General features: G+C 60.3%; 2 protein-coding genes across 2 annotated transcripts in view; both read right to left on the bottom strand.

The window, feature by feature from the left end:
• Positions 1-4,890, bottom strand: part of ARHGEF17 (Rho guanine nucleotide exchange factor 17) — a 37,026-nt gene extending 32,136 nt beyond the window's left edge. Inside the window, exon 1 of the mRNA XM_075491309.1 lies at positions 1,918-4,890. Coding sequence (XP_075347424.1) covers positions 1,918-4,890 — 2,973 coding nt within the window. The remainder of the gene's footprint in view (positions 1-1,917) is intronic.
• A 2,451-nt stretch (positions 4,891-7,341) lies between these two features.
• On the bottom strand, positions 7,342-17,146 carry P2RY6 (pyrimidinergic receptor P2Y6). Its single transcript, XM_075492047.1, has 2 exons — positions 17,130-17,146; positions 7,342-9,608 (listed from the first exon to the last, which is right to left on the bottom strand). Exon 2 carries the CDS (start codon positions 9,551-9,553, stop codon positions 8,561-8,563), a length of 993 nt encoding a protein of 330 aa, XP_075348162.1. The 5' UTR covers positions 9,554-9,608; positions 17,130-17,146; the 3' UTR covers positions 7,342-8,560.
• Between the last annotated feature and the right edge of the window lie 209 nt (positions 17,147-17,355).

Raw genomic sequence — 17,355 nt, 5'->3', positions numbered from 1 at the left:
CCCTGCTACTGGGGCCATCACGGGGCGGGCATCGTCCCTGGGGCACCGCAGGGAGCTGCCTGAATAAGAAATATCTCTTTATAAATTATTGATATAAACCATATATGATATAAAAGTAACATATTAATAATTCAGTAAGAGATACTTCTTTAAAAAGAAATGCCGCCGGGCACACTGCCTTGCCTTGGGGCCCTGCCGATGTCCCCAAGGTGTCACCAGCCGCGGCCTTGGGAGGTTCCTCGTTACCCCACTTAATTATAACGCTTGATGCTTCAATAGCGCTTTTCACCCCGAGATCGGAGAGGACAAGCGCTTCGCTCTGAACTGGTACATCAGGTAAAAATGCTGCAAAATTCACCCAAAATTATTTCCATGGATGTTTTACGCAGGAGCCAAGAGCTCCCCGTTCTCGGCCACCAACGGCTGTTGTCCGGCAATGGGGACAACGGCCGGAGAAGGAGCTGGATAGGGGGCAGAGCCCTCCAGGAGAATATCTTGGGGGAATGACGCTGCAAGGATGCTGGACCCCAGGAGAATATCTTGGGGGAATGATGCCGTGGGGATGCCAGACCCCAGGAGAATATCCTGGGGGGGCTGATGTTGTGGGGATACCCAACCCCAGGAGAACATCTTGGGGGAATGATGCTGCAGGGATGCTGGATCCCACAAGAATATCTTGGAGGGAGGATGTTGCAGGGATGCTGGACTCCAGGAGAATATCTTGGAGTAATGATGCTGCGGGGATGCTGGACCCCGAGAGAATATCTTCCGGGAAGAACACTGTGGGGATGCTGGACCCCAGGAGAATATCTTGGGGCAATGATGCCGCAGGGATCTGGATTTCGGGTGCATGCAAAGAAAAACACCCCTGCTCCACACAGCTCTGCCCTGGCCAGCAAGGGTTACGCTGCCGGGCTCAGCCCCGGGGACTTCACGCTTGGCTGCTGGCGGCTGTTGGAAGGGAACGGTCCAGCCCGTCCTCTTAAATCAGCATCGAAGCAGGGTGAGAGAGCCCTGCCAGCCCCGTTCCCGCGAGTTCTCGGCTCATCCCCCGCGGGAATGGGTATTTCTGGGCTTCGCCTGGAGCTATTAAAAGCCCCGTGGGTGCCAGCACCGCTGTGCCGCAGGAGGAGGTGGCGCTTCCAAGCACTTCCCGGCACAAACACCCGGAGCGATGGGAACCCAAGTCCATCTTCAAACAACAGCCGAGGGGCCGGCAATGCCAAAAACCCACCCCAGGAAAGACCCCAAAGCACGCGTCCCTGCTTTGGAGTGAGCTAACCGCCTCTGCATCCCCCAAGCAGCGTTAATTCTTCCGTGGACGGGATAAAACTTCACCCATCGATAAAATATTTAGTGCATGCACGAGAATATTTTTCCCCCTTTTTCTCACGGCAAAGCCCACGGTCCCAGGCGGAGAGACGGTGATTTTCTGGGGGGGGAAATGCCAATTTGCTCGATAAGGGGTATGACATGGGGAATCCCAAGCAAAAGGACCGTTTAAGCCCCACCTGCCAAGGAAAAGGCAATTTTTGGTTCAGCATCTCAGGGCTGGCCAAGAGCACACCCGTTTACTGGGATCTTATATAGCATCGCCAGGAGATGCTATATATAAATATAGCATATAATATATATATCTCTCTAAAACCACTTTGCACCAAAATTTGGTGCTATTTAACCTGAAAACTGCTTCTTCCCACCCCAAAATCACCTTTTTATTGGGGAAGTCGCTCCTACAAACAAGAGCTCATCCCCTTGGGACAGCCGGAAAGGGCTCTTGGCCATCTGGCAGCGCATCCGCGGATGGGAATTTGTCCCCAATGAAGGACACGCGAGGGACCCCCAAAGCCACCAACGCTTTGGAGGGGTCATGTACCCCGTGAAACGAAGGTGTTTTTAGGATGGACGGGCACTTACCACCTGCGGCTTGGTCCTGGGGCCGTGTTCGTCGGGCGGCCGCGGGCACCGGGGCAGCCGGGGCGGTGGGGCAGCGGGCGGAGAGCGGGGTCCATCCCCGGGACCGGGGGACGTGTCACCTGAGTTGAGGGCCAGCATGTACCGCTTGGTGACATCCTCCAGTGAAGGAGGTTGGAGGGTTGGGAAGGATTTGCCGGGTGAGCGGCCGGCAGCCGGTGCGGGGAGGTGGCTGTGGTGGCTGGAAGGGACAAGCGGCTCGGGGACGGTGATGGGGACGAAGGTGGCGGGCTCGCTGGTGTGACGGACGTGCTTGGTGGCCAGGCGGCTCTTGGCGAGGACGGCAGGTGCCGGCGGTGGTTGGTTTTCCTGGTGAGCCTCACGGTTGGAGCGCTTCTTGGAGCTGCGCCGGGCGATGCGAGGGGACAACACGTCAGCCAACTTGGGGTCAAAGCCATAGCCGCGGCCGGTGCCCGGCACTGCTGGCTGTGCCGAGAGGATGGGCTCGCTGCTGGACGGTGGGATGCTGGGCTCCAGCTCACTGATGGCCTCACCAGGACCTTCGAAGGCTCCAGCTGGCAGCTCACCGCGGCGGCTGGGGTCGCTCAACGACTTCTTCTTGATGGTCTTGCCGTTGCCCTTCTCATCGATGAGCTTAGCCATGGCGCCAGGCTGGCTGACGATGGTCCGGATGAGGCTGCTGTAGTCCCGTGGCCCATCGCTGCCGAGCGACAGGTCGCTGCCTGCGCTGCCTGCGCTGCCTGCAATGGCGGCGGGTTGGGGAATGCCCGCCTTGGCACTCAGCGAGCCCAGGAAGTTGCTGTCAACAGAGAAATTCTTTGCCTCCTCCGCCACCGAGCATCTCCGGTGGGGCATGGGGTCGCTTAGGGAGCGGTAGGGCTCGGTGCCACCCTCACTGCCACCCTCCATCCCATTGGCGCCCGCCGAGGGGAACTTACGGCGGCGCCGCAAGCTGCCGGGGGTGCTTGGTGTCTCGGATTTGCCAGCTGGAGGGTCTTCAACCGCTGCGGCTGGGTGAGCGGGCAGTGGCGTTTCGGTGTCACCGGCTGCCGGCACGGCATTGGGCAGCGTCCAGGCATCCACGGCTTCATGCAGGTCTTGGAAGGGCATCCTCATGGGCTCCGGCTCTGTGACGATGCCCTCGTCCGTTACGCTCGACTCGTGACCCGACAGCTCCTCCACGGATTTCCTGTGAGCGAGGTTCTCCTCCAACTCCACTTCCTTCAAACACCGCGTGCTCTCCGCCCGCCCCCGAAGGGTCGTGTCCGTCGTCCCTGTCAGTGCCACCACCTCGGCACCCTCCACACCTCCGCTGTCCTTCTGCTTGACCGTGAAGCTGTAGTCCTGCTGGGAACCCATCCTGCTGATCTTTTCAAAGACCTGCCTCGCCTCCTGGATGTACTGGTCCTGGATGACTGTGGGGAGAACATCCTCATCCCCCCGCTGTCCCCCATCCAAAGCCACCTGGTCCTGGCTGTCGGCCGTGGCCAGGAGGAGCTCGGAGGAACTCTGCTTCATGGTGTTCTGTAGGAAAAGCCGCCGCGTCCCCGATTTTTCGGAGCAGGTGAAGGACTTGGCGCGACGCAAAGTGGCCGTGAGGTCCTTGAGCGTTGGCCGCTCGCCCGGTGCCCAGCGGTTGGGGGGCTGAGCGGCGCCGCGGCTGCCCGGGGAGGGGTTGGTGATGCCAGAGCAGCCGTCAGAGTCCGTGTCAAGGCCAATCCTCACCCCTTTCTTCTTCACCTTTAGTTCCGAGAGGTCTGATTTGAGGAAGCTGAGGAGCGTCAGGGTCTCGGTGGCGATGTCGGGGTTGGACAAGGACTTGCGGTGCTTGGCCCGCTCCCCTTCCAGCCCCGGCTGGTGCAGGCTCTCGCTCCCAAAGTCCGGTTTCGCCTTGGCTGTGCCCTGCGGCAGCTTGGGACGGACGCGGACCGCCGGCTGTCCCCACGCCAGGCCATCGCTCGTCCCGAAACTGGGTGATCGATAGACGCCGTAACCTGCCTGGAGAGTCCGTCCTTGGTTGGGCCAACAGATCCCGAACTGTTCCTCTTCCTTCAGCGTCTCCGTGCTGGAATAACGACTGCTGCTCCGCGACCCGCCGGGGCTGCCAAAGGGCAGGATGTTCACCTTGGAGACACGGGCCACCACGGGCAACGGATGACGGGGGACCACCCTCCCGCAGCCTTCGGCCTCGGCGTCGCCGCCATCCGCCGGGCTCTCCCAACCACCGCTCTCCTTCTTCTTCCGGACGGCGCGGTGACGGTGGGCACCGGTTTGCCCTTCGCCTTCGCCGCCCGATGAAGCGCGGGGAGAAGGGGATGCCGCCGCTTCATCCTCCCCGTTGGAGCGGGGTGATGGGGAGGAGGAGGGTGGTTGCGGTCGAGTCGAGTTATGCCAGGAATGCGGGCCGGGCTCCGGCGGAGCTCCGCGGGGAGAACGGAGAGCCGGGTGCGGGACGCGGCTGCGGGGCGGAGGCGGCGGGGGAGCTCCCCGGCCGCTCCCGCTCCCACTCCCAGCCCCGCTCCCGTTCCCCATCCCGCTGCCGCTCCCATTCCCGTTCCCATTCCCGGCTCCCCCCGTAGGTTGCCGGCAGCTTTCCCCGAAGAGTTTCCGCATCGCCGGGACGCTGGGCCAACGCGGCGGCTCCGCGTTTAACCCCGGGCCCGGCGGCGACGACGACGGCGGCGGTGGCGGCGGTGGAGCCGGGGACGGTAGCTGAGCCCCGGCATGAACCGGGCCCGTTGGCTCCGGCTCGGTAAAACGAAGCGAAAGCTGCCGTACCGAAGGGGCCAGGCTGCCAAAAGCCCGGCCCGGTTGTTGCTCCGCGATCGACGCTGAAACTTTCCTACCCGGGAAGAAGAAGGAGGAGGAGGAGGAGGAGGAGGAGGAAGGCGGGGAGGAGGCGGGCAGGAGCCACCGACCCGCCGCTACCCCCCGACCGCTGCCCCCCTCCGCCATTGTCTGCCCCCCCCCCCCGCCGCCGCCGCCGCCTCCGCCCGCCCCCCGGCCCCGCCGCGCCCCGGCCCCGGCCCCGGCCCCGCCGCAGGCACCGCCCGGCCCCGCTCCTCCTCCGGGCTGCCAGCGGGCTTCATCCCTCCCGCTTTGTTTTCTCTCTCTCTCTCCCTTTTTTTTTTTTTTTTTGGTGGCTTTTCCTCCTCCCTCACCCCCTGCTTTTTTATTTGTTGCATTCAAATAAACTTTCCTCCCCGGAGGCGGAGTTTCCTCCCGCAGAGGGGGATGGTTGGAGATTTTACCCTTTTTTTTTTTTTTAATTTAATTTTTCATTGCGGAGAGCTGCCCTCTTGCTCCCAGGCCAAGCAGGAGCACCCCCCATTCCCCTGCATCCTTCACCCCCCCCCATCCTGCACCCCCCCCCCCGCATCCTTCATCCCACATCCTTCTTCATCCCCCCACATCCTTCACCCCCCCCCAACCTTCATTCTCATCCCTCCATCCCCTCCCAGCTCGGTTTTTTTTAGGGAAAAACACGATAAGGAAGCAAAAATCTGGGTGCCGGCGAGCGATCCTTCCCTTTGCTGTGGATTTCTGCCAGCCCCTGCTTTGCAACTCATCTCGGGGAAAGCAGAACACCTTGTTCCCAACTTGCAAAAAGCTCCGGTGACGCACCGCCCCGCGAGCAGACTTTCTCCTGGTTTTTTTAGCACCGCTTGCTATTTGCAGCTCGTAACCCCCTTTCCCCCAAAGACAACGGATTTATCGCTGGGGATGTGAAAAATGAAGGTGGCTGGAGGGTGGTTGATGGGTGAGCTAGGGCCTTGGCGGCGTGGATGGGGCTGGAGAAGTGTCCTGGCCACGTAAAGGACATTGCTGTCTCTGTCCCAGGGGCACAAAAAAACCTGGTGGTGATTAAAAAAAAATCCAACACCCCCCGTAAATGCATTTTTTCAGGACCTAAGAAGTGCCTCCGGCGATGCTGCGAGACGCACTGCCCCGGCAGGTATTCCTTCCCCGGCTCTCCCTTCCCTCCCTCCACCCTCCTCCCCTGGTTTCCCCAGGGCTGGGTGTCTCCCGACCGTAAGGACGATGTCCCCATGATGTCCCCGCGGTCACCTGGGGTTCAGGATGGGATTTTGGGAAGGGCCGCACGTTTCATTGCCTCTCGGTGCTGTAGGAGCTGGTCCTCAGGCTGCTGGTGTTGAGCATCTTTTAAGCGAAGGAGATGTTTTGAAGCACCCACCTCACCTCTAAGGTTCCCCTTTGCACCCATCACCCTGGCTTCTAGGCCTGGTGGTACCAAGGGAACTGCTGACAGGACCCCAAGGCCATACAGGACATGGTCAGACCCAAAGTGCAAAAATCAGTGAGCTCCATGTGCCTCCTACCCTTAAAAACACCCAAAATTCGTGATTCCACCATCAGGGACCTCATTGGGGTGTCCTGGGACTGCTGGATGTCACCGCCCGAGCCCACACTGTCCCTGCAGCCACCACCGGCCTTTTTGGGACCTGCTTATTTTTTTCCCCCCTCAAAGCTGTATTGCGGTTAAATTTTGGCCGGCCACCTCGTCCCATGGGTGCTATCCAGGCACGGGGTGGTGTGACGGAGCAGGGCTCCTCCGTGTCTCCCTGGAGCCGGGTGGGCACCCACAGACCCAGCTGAGTTTCTCCAAATCTGAATATTTTGCGCCCTCTCCTGGGTCCGGATGGTGTGGCCCGCCGTCTCCCACCCTGTCACCCTTCCTTTTGTCTGGGAAGAGTTGGGGACACCAGGCTGGGATTGTCCCACCAGCCACCACTCTCGCAGCCCCCAGCATTTTGCCCTTCCATTGTGGGACCCCAAAAACACATCGGAGGAGATTTCAGCATGGATGAGCTCCGGCCAAGGGAAACCCCGGGGCTGGTTCTGCCTTCTCCATCACTTTTGGTGCTCCAACCCAAAGCCATTGGCAACGCGCATGGTCCTCCCCACCAGCACATGGCCACTGCTCCTGCAAAACCAAGCGGCTTGAGCTAACGCCGTCACAGGATCCCTCTCCATTCCAGCCCACCGCGACGCTGAGATCTTTGAGCATCATCCAAGACCTGACAACCACCCTGGGCACCCTCCTCATCCTCATGACAGCAAGGAGCCACGTTGGGACCACCAGCCCTGGATGCTGGCGAGGTCCCTGGGTGGCCGGGTACCCGAGGAAGATGCTGCGCGCTTGCGGGGAGCAAGTCGGGATGAAGTTGCACGCTTGGCCAGGTGCAGGAGGGATGCTCATCTCCAGACATTTGAAGCAAATTGCTTAAATCAACTTAGATGTGATTATTACGCACAGACAACCTGCGAGAAATGCAGCAGAACAGTTATCCCTCCACATATATATGTATACTATATATACATACATACACTGTATAGATACATATAGTGTGTTCAGGGGTGGAGAATATCTGTACCATGTAGCCTGTGCTGGGCTACAAACCTTCCTCTGCTGGGATGTATTTTATGTACGTATATATAGTGGGTGTCTATATGTGTACATATCCATCTGAAAAAGGGTGGGGGAGGTTTATTCTATACATCCTATATGTTAAAGAAGACTCGCAGAGCGATTAGTGGTACATCCACCCCGTGCCGTGTAAGCAAATCCCTCCTGGCCAGGAGGAAGCAGCATCCCACCGGAGGCTGCGGGGAGCAAAGCTCAAGTCCCAACCCAGCGTGGGGGTGGTGGAGAGGCCAAGTCAACGGTGGGACATGAGGTGACATGGCCGAGGACACCGAGTAGCTCGGTGGCATGGGTTTACTGACTCCTGGCATCGTGTCCGGTTGTGCCGGCTCCGATTTTGGTGGATCCTGGTTAGGAGGTGACAGCAGGACGCCGAGGGTGCTGGGATGGGCCAGATTTGGGGTGCTGGCCTAAGCAGGAATCTGGACCCGGATGATGCTGAAGGTCCCCAGGCAGGTGACAACACCGCTGGCTTGTGTCTAACCCAGCCCGCAGTCATCGCTTGGGTGGGAAATCCAGCATGTGTGTCCCACTTGCCCTTATGTCCCTCTTCCCAGCTCCCAGTCTGGCCAGGGATGGTCTTCCACCATTTTGCAGCTCCAGTGGTACCAGTGGGCCCATGTCTCTTACTGGTCTGGCCCCATTCTGGGGACTGGGGGATAGGGATGTCCCAGTATTACCCCCAAAAAATGTCTGTGACACTGATCTTGAGCTGGAGAAACACACAGCCCCATGTTCCCCAGACAGGTATGAGCTGAGCCTAACCCTCCCCAGCCTTCGGATGCCCCCATCAGGGAAGCTTTAAATGAGAAGGGGGAGAAATCAACCCCCAGCAGCTCGCCCTGAGCCAGGGACCATGTCCTCCATGGTCCCACTGTGTTCTCCATGGTCCCACCACTGGTTTTTATTGCATCAGTGGCTTGGCCACCAAGGAAACATGCCGCTAAGCTGCTCAAACCAAGCAACCGAGCCGGAGAGGACACCAGATCTGTGCCGCGATGGGGTTAATACTGTGCCGCTGCAGGCTGGAGATGGGATGAAAGTGCTGAAAGCTTGGGAGGTGCTGTCCTCCTGTCCTCCAGCACATCCCCAGCTGAAGCCATCTCTGCCCCGTGGAGCTTAAAGACAAGATTGCTCCATGCCTGGTCCCGGTGACACCGAGGTGGCCCTCATCCTCACCTAGGAGCCATAGGTAATGCAATGGTCGTGCCGCCACTTGGAGCTCATCTTGTCGAGGAGGTAACGGGTGCTCTCGCGAAACTTGCGTTGGGTGAAGTAGAAGAGGATGGGGTCGAGGACGCTGTTCATGCTGGCGAAGGGACGCGTGCACTTGTAGGCAATGGCAAACGCCTGCAGAGCCGGGCAGGGCAGGCTGGGTGAGGGACGGACGATCAGGTAGATGGTCTTAGTGAGGTGGAAGGGGAAGAAGCTGATGGAGAAGACAATGACCACAATGATGATCATACGCACAGCTTTGTCCTTCTTCTTGTGCACCGCCAAGCCGATCAGCTCGTCCTTCTGGCACAGGATCCGGGCCATGCTGCAGTAGCAGGCGAGGATGGCCACGAAGGGTAGCAGGAAGCCGGTGACGGTGAGGGTGATGCCATAGGGGAAGTAGGCAGCAGAGCGATCCGGTGGGCTCAGGTCGTAGCAGACAGTGCGGTTCCTTTGGGTGCCGGTGGAAGCGAAGACGAAGGTGGGCAGGCACTGGGCGATGACGATGAACCACACTGCAGCACACACCAGCCACGTCAGCTTCTTCCCCTTCTTCTTGTGCCATGAGGCCAACGGGTGGCAGATGCCCAGGTACCGCTGGACGCTGATGCAGGTGAGGAAGAGGATGCTGCCGTGAAGGTTAGTGTAGAACTGGAAGCGGACGAATTTGCAGGTGAAGTCCCCAAAAGGCCAATAATCCTTCTGGGTGTAGTTGTAGATGAGAAGCGGGAGGGAGCAGACGTAGAGCAGGTCGGCCGTGGCCAGGTTCAGCATGTAGATCATGGTGCGGCTGAGTGCCTTACGGGCCACCCAGATCTGCCCGATGACCACGGCGTTCAAGGGCAACCCCACCATGAACACCAGCGAGTAGACCAGGGGCAGCAGGACCTGCTTGAACTCCTCATGGAAGGTGCATGAGTTCCTCCCCGCCCCCATGGGGGCTGTCAAGTTGGCCATGGTGGTGGTCCCCCGCGTTGCTGTCCTCTCTGCTGGTGTGGCCCCTCAGCAGCGCCTGCGAATGACAAAGGGGATGGTTGGTGACTCGGCCACGTGGCGTCACATTCACCCGAGCAAGATGAACCTGGACCAGTGTGTGCGACTCCATAGCCCCATCCTTCTGGGTCGGGGCAACCCCCGGTATCCATACAGGAGAGAAGCCCTGCGGAGAAGGACTTGGGGGTACTAGAGGATGAAAAGCTGGACATGAGCTGGCAATGTGCGCTCGCAGCCCAGAAAGCCAACCGTATCCTGGGCTGCATCCAGAGCAGCGTGGCCAGCAGGGTGAGGGAGGGGATTCTGCCCCTCTGCTCCGCTCTGGTGAGACCCCCCTGCAGTGCTGCGTCCAGCTCGGGGGCCCTCAGCACAGGAAAGACATGGAGCTGTTGGAGCGGGTCCAGAGGAAGCCACAAAGATGGTCAGAGGGCTGGAGCACCTCTGCTGTGGAGAAAGGCTGGGAGAGTTGGGGTTGTTCAGCCTGGAGAAGAGAAGGCTGTGGGGAGACCTTGTTGTGGCCTTCCAGTACTTAAAGGGGGCTTCTAAGAAAGATGGGGACAGACTTTTTAGCAGGGCCTGTAGCGATAGGCCAAGGGGTGATGGTTTTAAACTAAAAGAGGGGAGATTCAGTCTAGGTCTAAGGAAGAAATGTTTTATTCTGAGGGTGGTGAGACGCTGGCCCAGGTTGCCCAGAGAGGTGGTGGATGCCCCATCCCTGGAAACATTCAAGGTCAGGTTGGACGGGGCTCTGAGCAACCTGATCTGGTTGAAGATGTCCCTGCCCATGGCAGGGGGGTTGGACTAGATGACCTGTAAAGGTCCCTTCCAACCCAAACCATTCTGTGATTCTAAACCACGGTGATGGATTTAGAGGTCCATCAGGAAGGTGAAGGTGGAGAGAGCGGGACCGTGTGGGGCGGTGGCACATGGGACACCATGGTGGCCGTGATCTCAGCTCCTCTTCCCCTGACACTTAACACCCCGTAGAAAGGTTTGCACAAGGCCAAACCGCCCTCGTCCCAGTGTGGGAGCGGAAATTGCGGCACGGCATGCCGTTAGCCGCCGGCACGACTTCCTGCTCCTCTGCAGGGGGTGCCAAAACCCTACGGCCAGTCACCCGTGCGGGCTGCGTCCCCTGAGCTTCGGGAGATGCCACCATCACCAAGCCCAGCATGACCCACAGATGTTTTGTGGTTACTTTCATCCAGGAAGCGGGACTGGCGACGCTCTGGTCCCAGAAGTTTTCTGTTTCGTGGACTAAGACAGCCCGTCCACGTGGCCTCTGGGCTGCTCTGAGCTGGAGAAGAGGCCACCTGCTTTTCTTAGAGGCTGAGACCAGTGCGAAAGACGTGGTCCTGCAGCACAAAGAGACCCCTGACCCCAGCCCTGTCGCTTGGCCGAATCCCTCGCCGTGCCACCCATGGGTGCTACGTGCTCCTGGATTGCGGTAGCTCAGAGGCGCAGGCAGAGCCGCTTCCCCTTCCTCCTCTTGCTTCCTCCGTCGCCTGCAGACCTGTCTGCAACCCCGGCCGGCGGTGCGGGGCCTGCACCCGCTTTCCCTCGCACGCCCCAGCGGCAGCCCCGGCACCTGGTGGGGACGAGCTTGCCTGGAAATGGGGTGGCCAGTGTCCCCGCACAGGCTGGGAAGGGAAACTGAGGCAGGGAGGGGGGTGGCTGAGCTCCGTCCAGGTGCATGGGGCAGAGGGGACTGGGGGGGGACGCACAAGTCCAGGGGCCACGCCGTTAGCTCGTACCACCGTGGTGGCCCCATTGCGGGTCTTTGGGGATTTACCAGCCCCAGAGCGCAGCCCGGCCATGGGGTCAGGCTTGGGGAGAGTGTTGGGGGACACACACAAGGCTGCCCAGTTTTTGGGGGTGCTCCAGGCTTGCAGATCAGTTCTCCCCCTGCCCTCCCTGCTGCTGCATAACCCTCCCTGGCACCCCACTGAGCCCCCGGCACCCCCTGGCACCCCACTGAGCCCTCTGCACCACACTGAGCCCCTCTGCAGGCCGCTGAGCCCCCCTGGCACCCCACCGAGCCCCCCCTCATGCCACTGTGCCCCATTGCACCCCCTGTCACCCAGCTCCAGGCTGTCACAGCATCCACCTCTGCCACCTCCAAGCCAGTAAGTGCCCCAGGGCTGTGAACTGCCCTACCCCCTGGGACCCCCCAAACCTCCCCCAGGACCCCAGGCTGGGGCAGCACCCATCCCAGCCCCCACCCTGGGCACCCACAGGAGCATCTGCCATCCCACGGGTGCTCGCAGGAGCACCACCGTGACATAGGGGACAAGGTGGCCAGTAAGAGGGGTGAGGGGTCCTGGGGGACCTGGGAGCACATCTTACCTGCTGGGGTGCCACGGGGTGCCAGGGAGTGGCAGAGGGTGCCACAGGGTGCTGGGACCCACTGCTCTGCCCAGCACCCAGGCACATCTGCGGCCCTGGGGTGCTGCACTCGCCCTGTTGAGCAACGCTTCCCCTTTCCACCCAACAGCAGCACCCCAGGGCCCGATGGGGAACAGAAACCTGGGTGGCCGGGTGGGCACCGCGCCGCGTGGCATGGCACCGTGGGCACCGCGTGGCACCGTGGGCACCGCGTGGCATGGCACGGCAGGGTGGGCACCACGCCGCGTGGCATGGCGCCGTGGGCACCGCGTGGCATGGCACGGCAGGGTGGGCACTGCGCTGCATGGCACGGCACTGCATGGCACCGCACGGCACTGCACGGCAGGGTGGGCACACCACTGCAAGGCACAGCACCGTGGGCACCACGCGGCACCGCGCAGCAGGGTGAGCACTGCACCGCATGGCACAGCTCTGCATGGCACTGCACGGCAGGGCAGGCACTGCGTGGCACGGCACCATGGGCACCACGTGGCACTGCACGGCACGGTGGGCACCGCGCTGCATGGCATGGCATGGCATGGCATGGCATGGCATGGCATGGCACAGCACGCCATGGCTGCGCCGGCATGGCATGGCACAGCGCGACCCGTGCCAGCACCTCCATCACGGCTCCACACCGCGTGCATACATCCCCACCCCCTATACACATGTATGCAGCCCCCCTGGGCACACACACGGACACACGTGTGCAGGCCCCCATGAACACGCCCTACACGTGTGCACAGACACGCACCCCCCATGCACCCCCATTGCACCCCCAAAAGAGCCGTGCCCAGACACCAAGGCACATCCGGAGCTGGCAAATGCCACCAGGGTAGGGGACACAGCCCAGACCTGGCGCGGGGATGCCAGGACTGGCTGAGGCCACCAGCCGTGTTGCCAGGCCCATGAATTTTTGGGTCTTTTCCCCCATTTTGGGGTATTTTCCCCCATTTTTGGGTCTTTTCCCCCATTTTTGGGGTCTTTCCCCCTGGTTTTGGCTCCTTCCAAGGGTGGGCATCTGGGGCAGATGCTGGGGACAGGGAGGGCACCGGGGATGGTGGCACCAACGTTGCTCCTCTTGCCTCATCCCCTCTTACTGTGGCCACACAAGGGAAACTGAGGCACAGGCACTGGGTTTGAAGTGGACTGATGTGGCTCAGGCCCCATTTTTGCAGAGTTTCTCCCCAAAACACCCCTCGGAGGGGTGTTTGCAGGAGGCGTGCTAAGGGACATGCCCAAGGCTATGCAGGCCATTGATGGCGGAGAGCATCCGCAGCCAGAGCTGAACCAAAAATACGCAGAGCCAAAAAACGAGGGACCCTCCCCCCCCAAAAAGGCGAATAAGCAAAAAAAACTCTTTGCAAGAGGGAAACGGGGCACTGAACCCCAGTGCTGCCAGGCTGGGAGGGACAGGAAAGCCAGAGGAGAGGAGGAAAAATCCCTCCAGATCCCAGGAAAAACCCAGCTGCGGGATGCGCCGAGCACAACCTTTCTATTAGACACTGGAGAATCCCCACCCCAACTGTACCCACCGCCTGCAACCGCCCGTAACCCTGCAATTGCAGCCTGCTATCGCCCATAAATCACCGCTATTTCCAATTAATGGAACCACATCAAAACATTCGGCCTCATCCCGCTGCTGTGCCCGTGGCGCATCCCCGGGTCATGGCGGATTATCCCCAAACTCCCCTTTTTCACCCCCAAAAAACCCATCACAGGAATCCCTGCCAGCCCTTGAGGTGACGGGGTGGGCGCCCTCCGCGCTCAGCCACCCCTAAAAGCAGACGCCCACGGGGTTATGGAGACGCGGTCCCGGTGCCCTGACACCACGGTGATGGGCACCAGGCGAAACTCATCCTGAAAGGAGACTTGCAGGGGGGGAAAAAGGGGGTGCCCTGTCACCACGGTGATGGGCACCAGGAGAAATCCATGGCGATACGAGACTTGAAGGAGGAAAAAAGGGGTGCCCGTGGTGTTGGGGTGCTCTGTAGGATGGGGTCACCCTTATCCCGAGGATTTAAGGTGCCCGCGAAGGAGGAACGGGGTTAAGAGAGAAGTGGGGCTGCTCTGCGGCCAGACGGGGACGAGATTAAAAATAATCGCTGGCTCTGCTCACCAGCGGCCGCGAGCTTCCCCTGGCACGCGCCGGCGCGGCTTTGCTCCCCTCCAGCCCTTTCGCTTTCAAACCACCTCATGCAAGCCCTTCTCCGGTGAAATTAGCTTTAATTAATACCCTGATATCAATACGAAGGGGGTTCCTGCAAGCTTGCTATGGTGGGAAGCTATTTTGGCTGCCGCTGCCCTCGAACAGGAATGGAGGATGGCTTCCTCCCTTGGAAACCTTCCTCCTCGGTTTGTCCTGCCCCGGGAGGAGACCGCGGTGGGGACATCTTGGTGGCTTGATGTCAGGGCTGGGATGGCGGAGATGGAAACGAAAGTTCCAGCTCAGCAGATTTCAAAGGGGATGAAGGGAGGATGCTCCCGCCCCGCATGGCGTTTGGCCGAAGCCACAACGTCCCTGTCCCCAAACACCTCCTGGCTGGTCCCAAAACAGCTTCAGGTGCCCATGGACATGTCCCACCTGCCCCAGGGTGGTTGGGGACCCAAGGCTTGGGTGTTTTAAGGCAAATCTCCATTTATCGAAGCCTGGAGGTGTAATGATGTGGCCGAATTGGGCCAGAGAGGCATTTTCGGGTGCTTAATGTGGACCCGTGGGGATAGGGCACAGGGACGGTCCCTCCGGCGATGCCGGGTTGCTCTGCCACCGATGTACTCTGCCCTCGGGTGACTCCCTTCACCTCCCCACGCTTCGGTGCCTCATCTCTAAAATAAATCAACATCTCGGGGATGCTCTGAGCAACCCGGGCAGCGTTTTCTTGCTGGAAATGTGAGATGCTGGGGACAGGGAAGGTGCAATGAGTTGGCCTGGTCTCAGCTGGCAGCGCTGAGGCTCTGGCTAGGCTCGTATAAACCCATACATATATACACCCAGACGTATAGGCACATATACAGCCACATGTTCACCCACATGTACACACATATGCATAAAATATATGCATATACAAGCACATACACCTCTCCATATAAATATGCCTCTAGATGTAAATATACCTCTATACATATACACACATACTATACCTCTATACATACATACACAAACATATATATGGCTCTACACACACACGTAGACACACACATATACACACACATGTATACACACACATACATTGCTCTAGACATACATATAGAAATATATATGTCTCCACACACACATATATACAAACTTCTATACCTATATACACAAATATATGTCTCCGAGCACATGGACTCACACATATGTATATACCTAACTCTAACCATATATATACAAATATATTTATGCTTCTATACACACGTTTATGCACACATGCTCATATATACAAATATATTTATACCTCTGTATATGTATAAATACCTATAGATATATACAAAAAGGCAGAGGCCAGGCTCCTGGCACCCGCAGCGGAGACGCCGGGGTCCCTCGAGCAGATTCGAGGACACCCCGCGTGCGACAGCACCGCCGGCACGGGCCTGATCCCTACGGGTGCCCTGGGAGGTGCAGGCGCACCCCAGGCGCACCCCAGGCCACGGGAGCAGAGGGATGGGGGCGAACCCACCCCGCTGAGCTTCGCACCAGCCCTGCCGTGGGGATCACGGTGTGATTTTTAAGCCCTAAAAGCACCTAAAAATGTTAACCTCCCTAAAGCGAAGTCCAGCAGGTACCATTTGGGGTGGCTTCGGGACCACCCCGAAGCCCAGCCGAAGCACCGAGGCTGTCCGGGTCTCACCCCCAGCCTCTCCAGTTCTGCCTCATCCTGCCCAGTTCGATCTGATCTGCGCGGGTGCAATCCTGCCTGGTTCGGTCTCACCCGCTTGGGCCCGATCCTGCCCAGTGTGTCCCCATCCTGCCCGGTGCGGTCTGACCTGCTCGGGTCCCATCCTGCCCAGTTTGCTCTGACCCTCTCGGGCCCGATCCTGCCCAGTGTGTCCCCATCCTGCCCGGTGTGTATGACCTGCTCGGGTCCCATCCTGCCTGGTTTGGTCCGACCCTCTCGGGCCTGATCCTGTCCAGTCTGGCCCCATCCTGCCCAGTTTGCTCTGACCCTGTCAGGTCCCATCCGCCTGGTTCGGTCTGACCCTCTCGGGCCCAATCCTGCCCAGTGTGTCCCCATCCTGCCTGGTGCGGTCTGACCTGCTCGGGTCCCATCCTGCCCAGTTTGCTCTGACCCTGTCAGGTCTCATCCGCCTGGTTCGGTCTGACCCTCTCGGGCCCAATCCTGCCCAGTGTGTCCCCATCCTACCCAATGCGTATGACCTGCTCGGGTCCCATCCTGCCCAGTTTGCTCTGACCCTCTCGGGCCCGATCCTGTCCAGTCTGGCCCCATCCTGCCCAGTTTGCTCTGACCCTGTCAGGTCCCATCCTGCCCAGTTTGCTCTGACCCTCTCGGGCCTGATCCTGCCCAGTGTGTCCCCATCCTACCCGGTGCGTATGACCTGCTCGGGTCCCATCCTGCCCAGTTTGCTCTGACCCTGTCAGGTCTCATCCGCCTGGTTCGGTCTGACCCTCTCGGGCCCAATCCTGCCCAGTGTGTCCCCATCCTACCCAGTGCGTATGACCTGCTCGGGTCCCATCCTGCCCAGTTTGCTCTGACCCTCTCGGGCCCGATCCTGTCCAGTCTGGCCCCATCCTGCCCAGTTTGCTCTGACCCTGTCAGGTCCCATCCTGCCCAGTTTGCTCTGACCCTCTCGGGCCTGATCCTGCCCAGTGTGTCCCCATCCTGCCCGGTGTGTATGACCTGCTCGGGTCCCATCCTGCCCAGTTTGCTCTGACCCTCTCGGCCCCGATCCTGCCCAGTATGTCCCCATCCTGCCCGGTTTGCTCTGACCCTCTCGGCCCCGATCCTGCCCAGTATGTCCCCATCCTGCCCGGTTCAGTCTGACCCGCTCAGCTCCCATCCTGCCCGCTGCGGTCCCATTCTGCCCGGTTCGCTCTGACCCTGTTTGCTCCCATCCTGCCCGCTCCAGCCCCGTCCTGCCTGGTTCTCCCTGACCCTCTCGGGTCCGGTCCTGCCCCGGTTCGGTTGGTCCCGTCCCTCCCGTACGCGGCACTTACCGGCAGCGGGATGCGCCGGGGCGGCAGCGGGGCTCAGTGCCCGGGGCCGCCCCGCTGCCGCCCGCCGCCGGCCCCGCTCCGCCCCGGGGCCGCCCCGCTCCGCCCCGTTCCGGCCCCGGCACCTGCGGACGGCCCCGGAGGGGGCTGGGGACGGCTCACAGCTGGACTGGGGCGGGGAGGAGAACAGCTGGGTTAGGGGGGCCGACAGCTGCACGGAGGGGGCTGC

This window comes from Mycteria americana, chromosome 1 (assembly GCF_035582795.1).
Source record: "Mycteria americana isolate JAX WOST 10 ecotype Jacksonville Zoo and Gardens chromosome 1, USCA_MyAme_1.0, whole genome shotgun sequence".
Lineage (NCBI taxonomy): Eukaryota > Metazoa > Chordata > Aves > Ciconiiformes > Ciconiidae > Mycteria > Mycteria americana.
Note: the sequence above shows the minus strand (reverse complement) of the source record. Positions and strands in the feature narration are given on the sequence as shown.

Excerpts from the sequence above, each read along its gene's own strand:
- P2RY6 (XM_075492047.1), bottom strand. The coding sequence starts at position 9,553 with ATGGCCAACTTGACAGCCCCCATGGGGGCGGGGAGGAACTCATGCACC.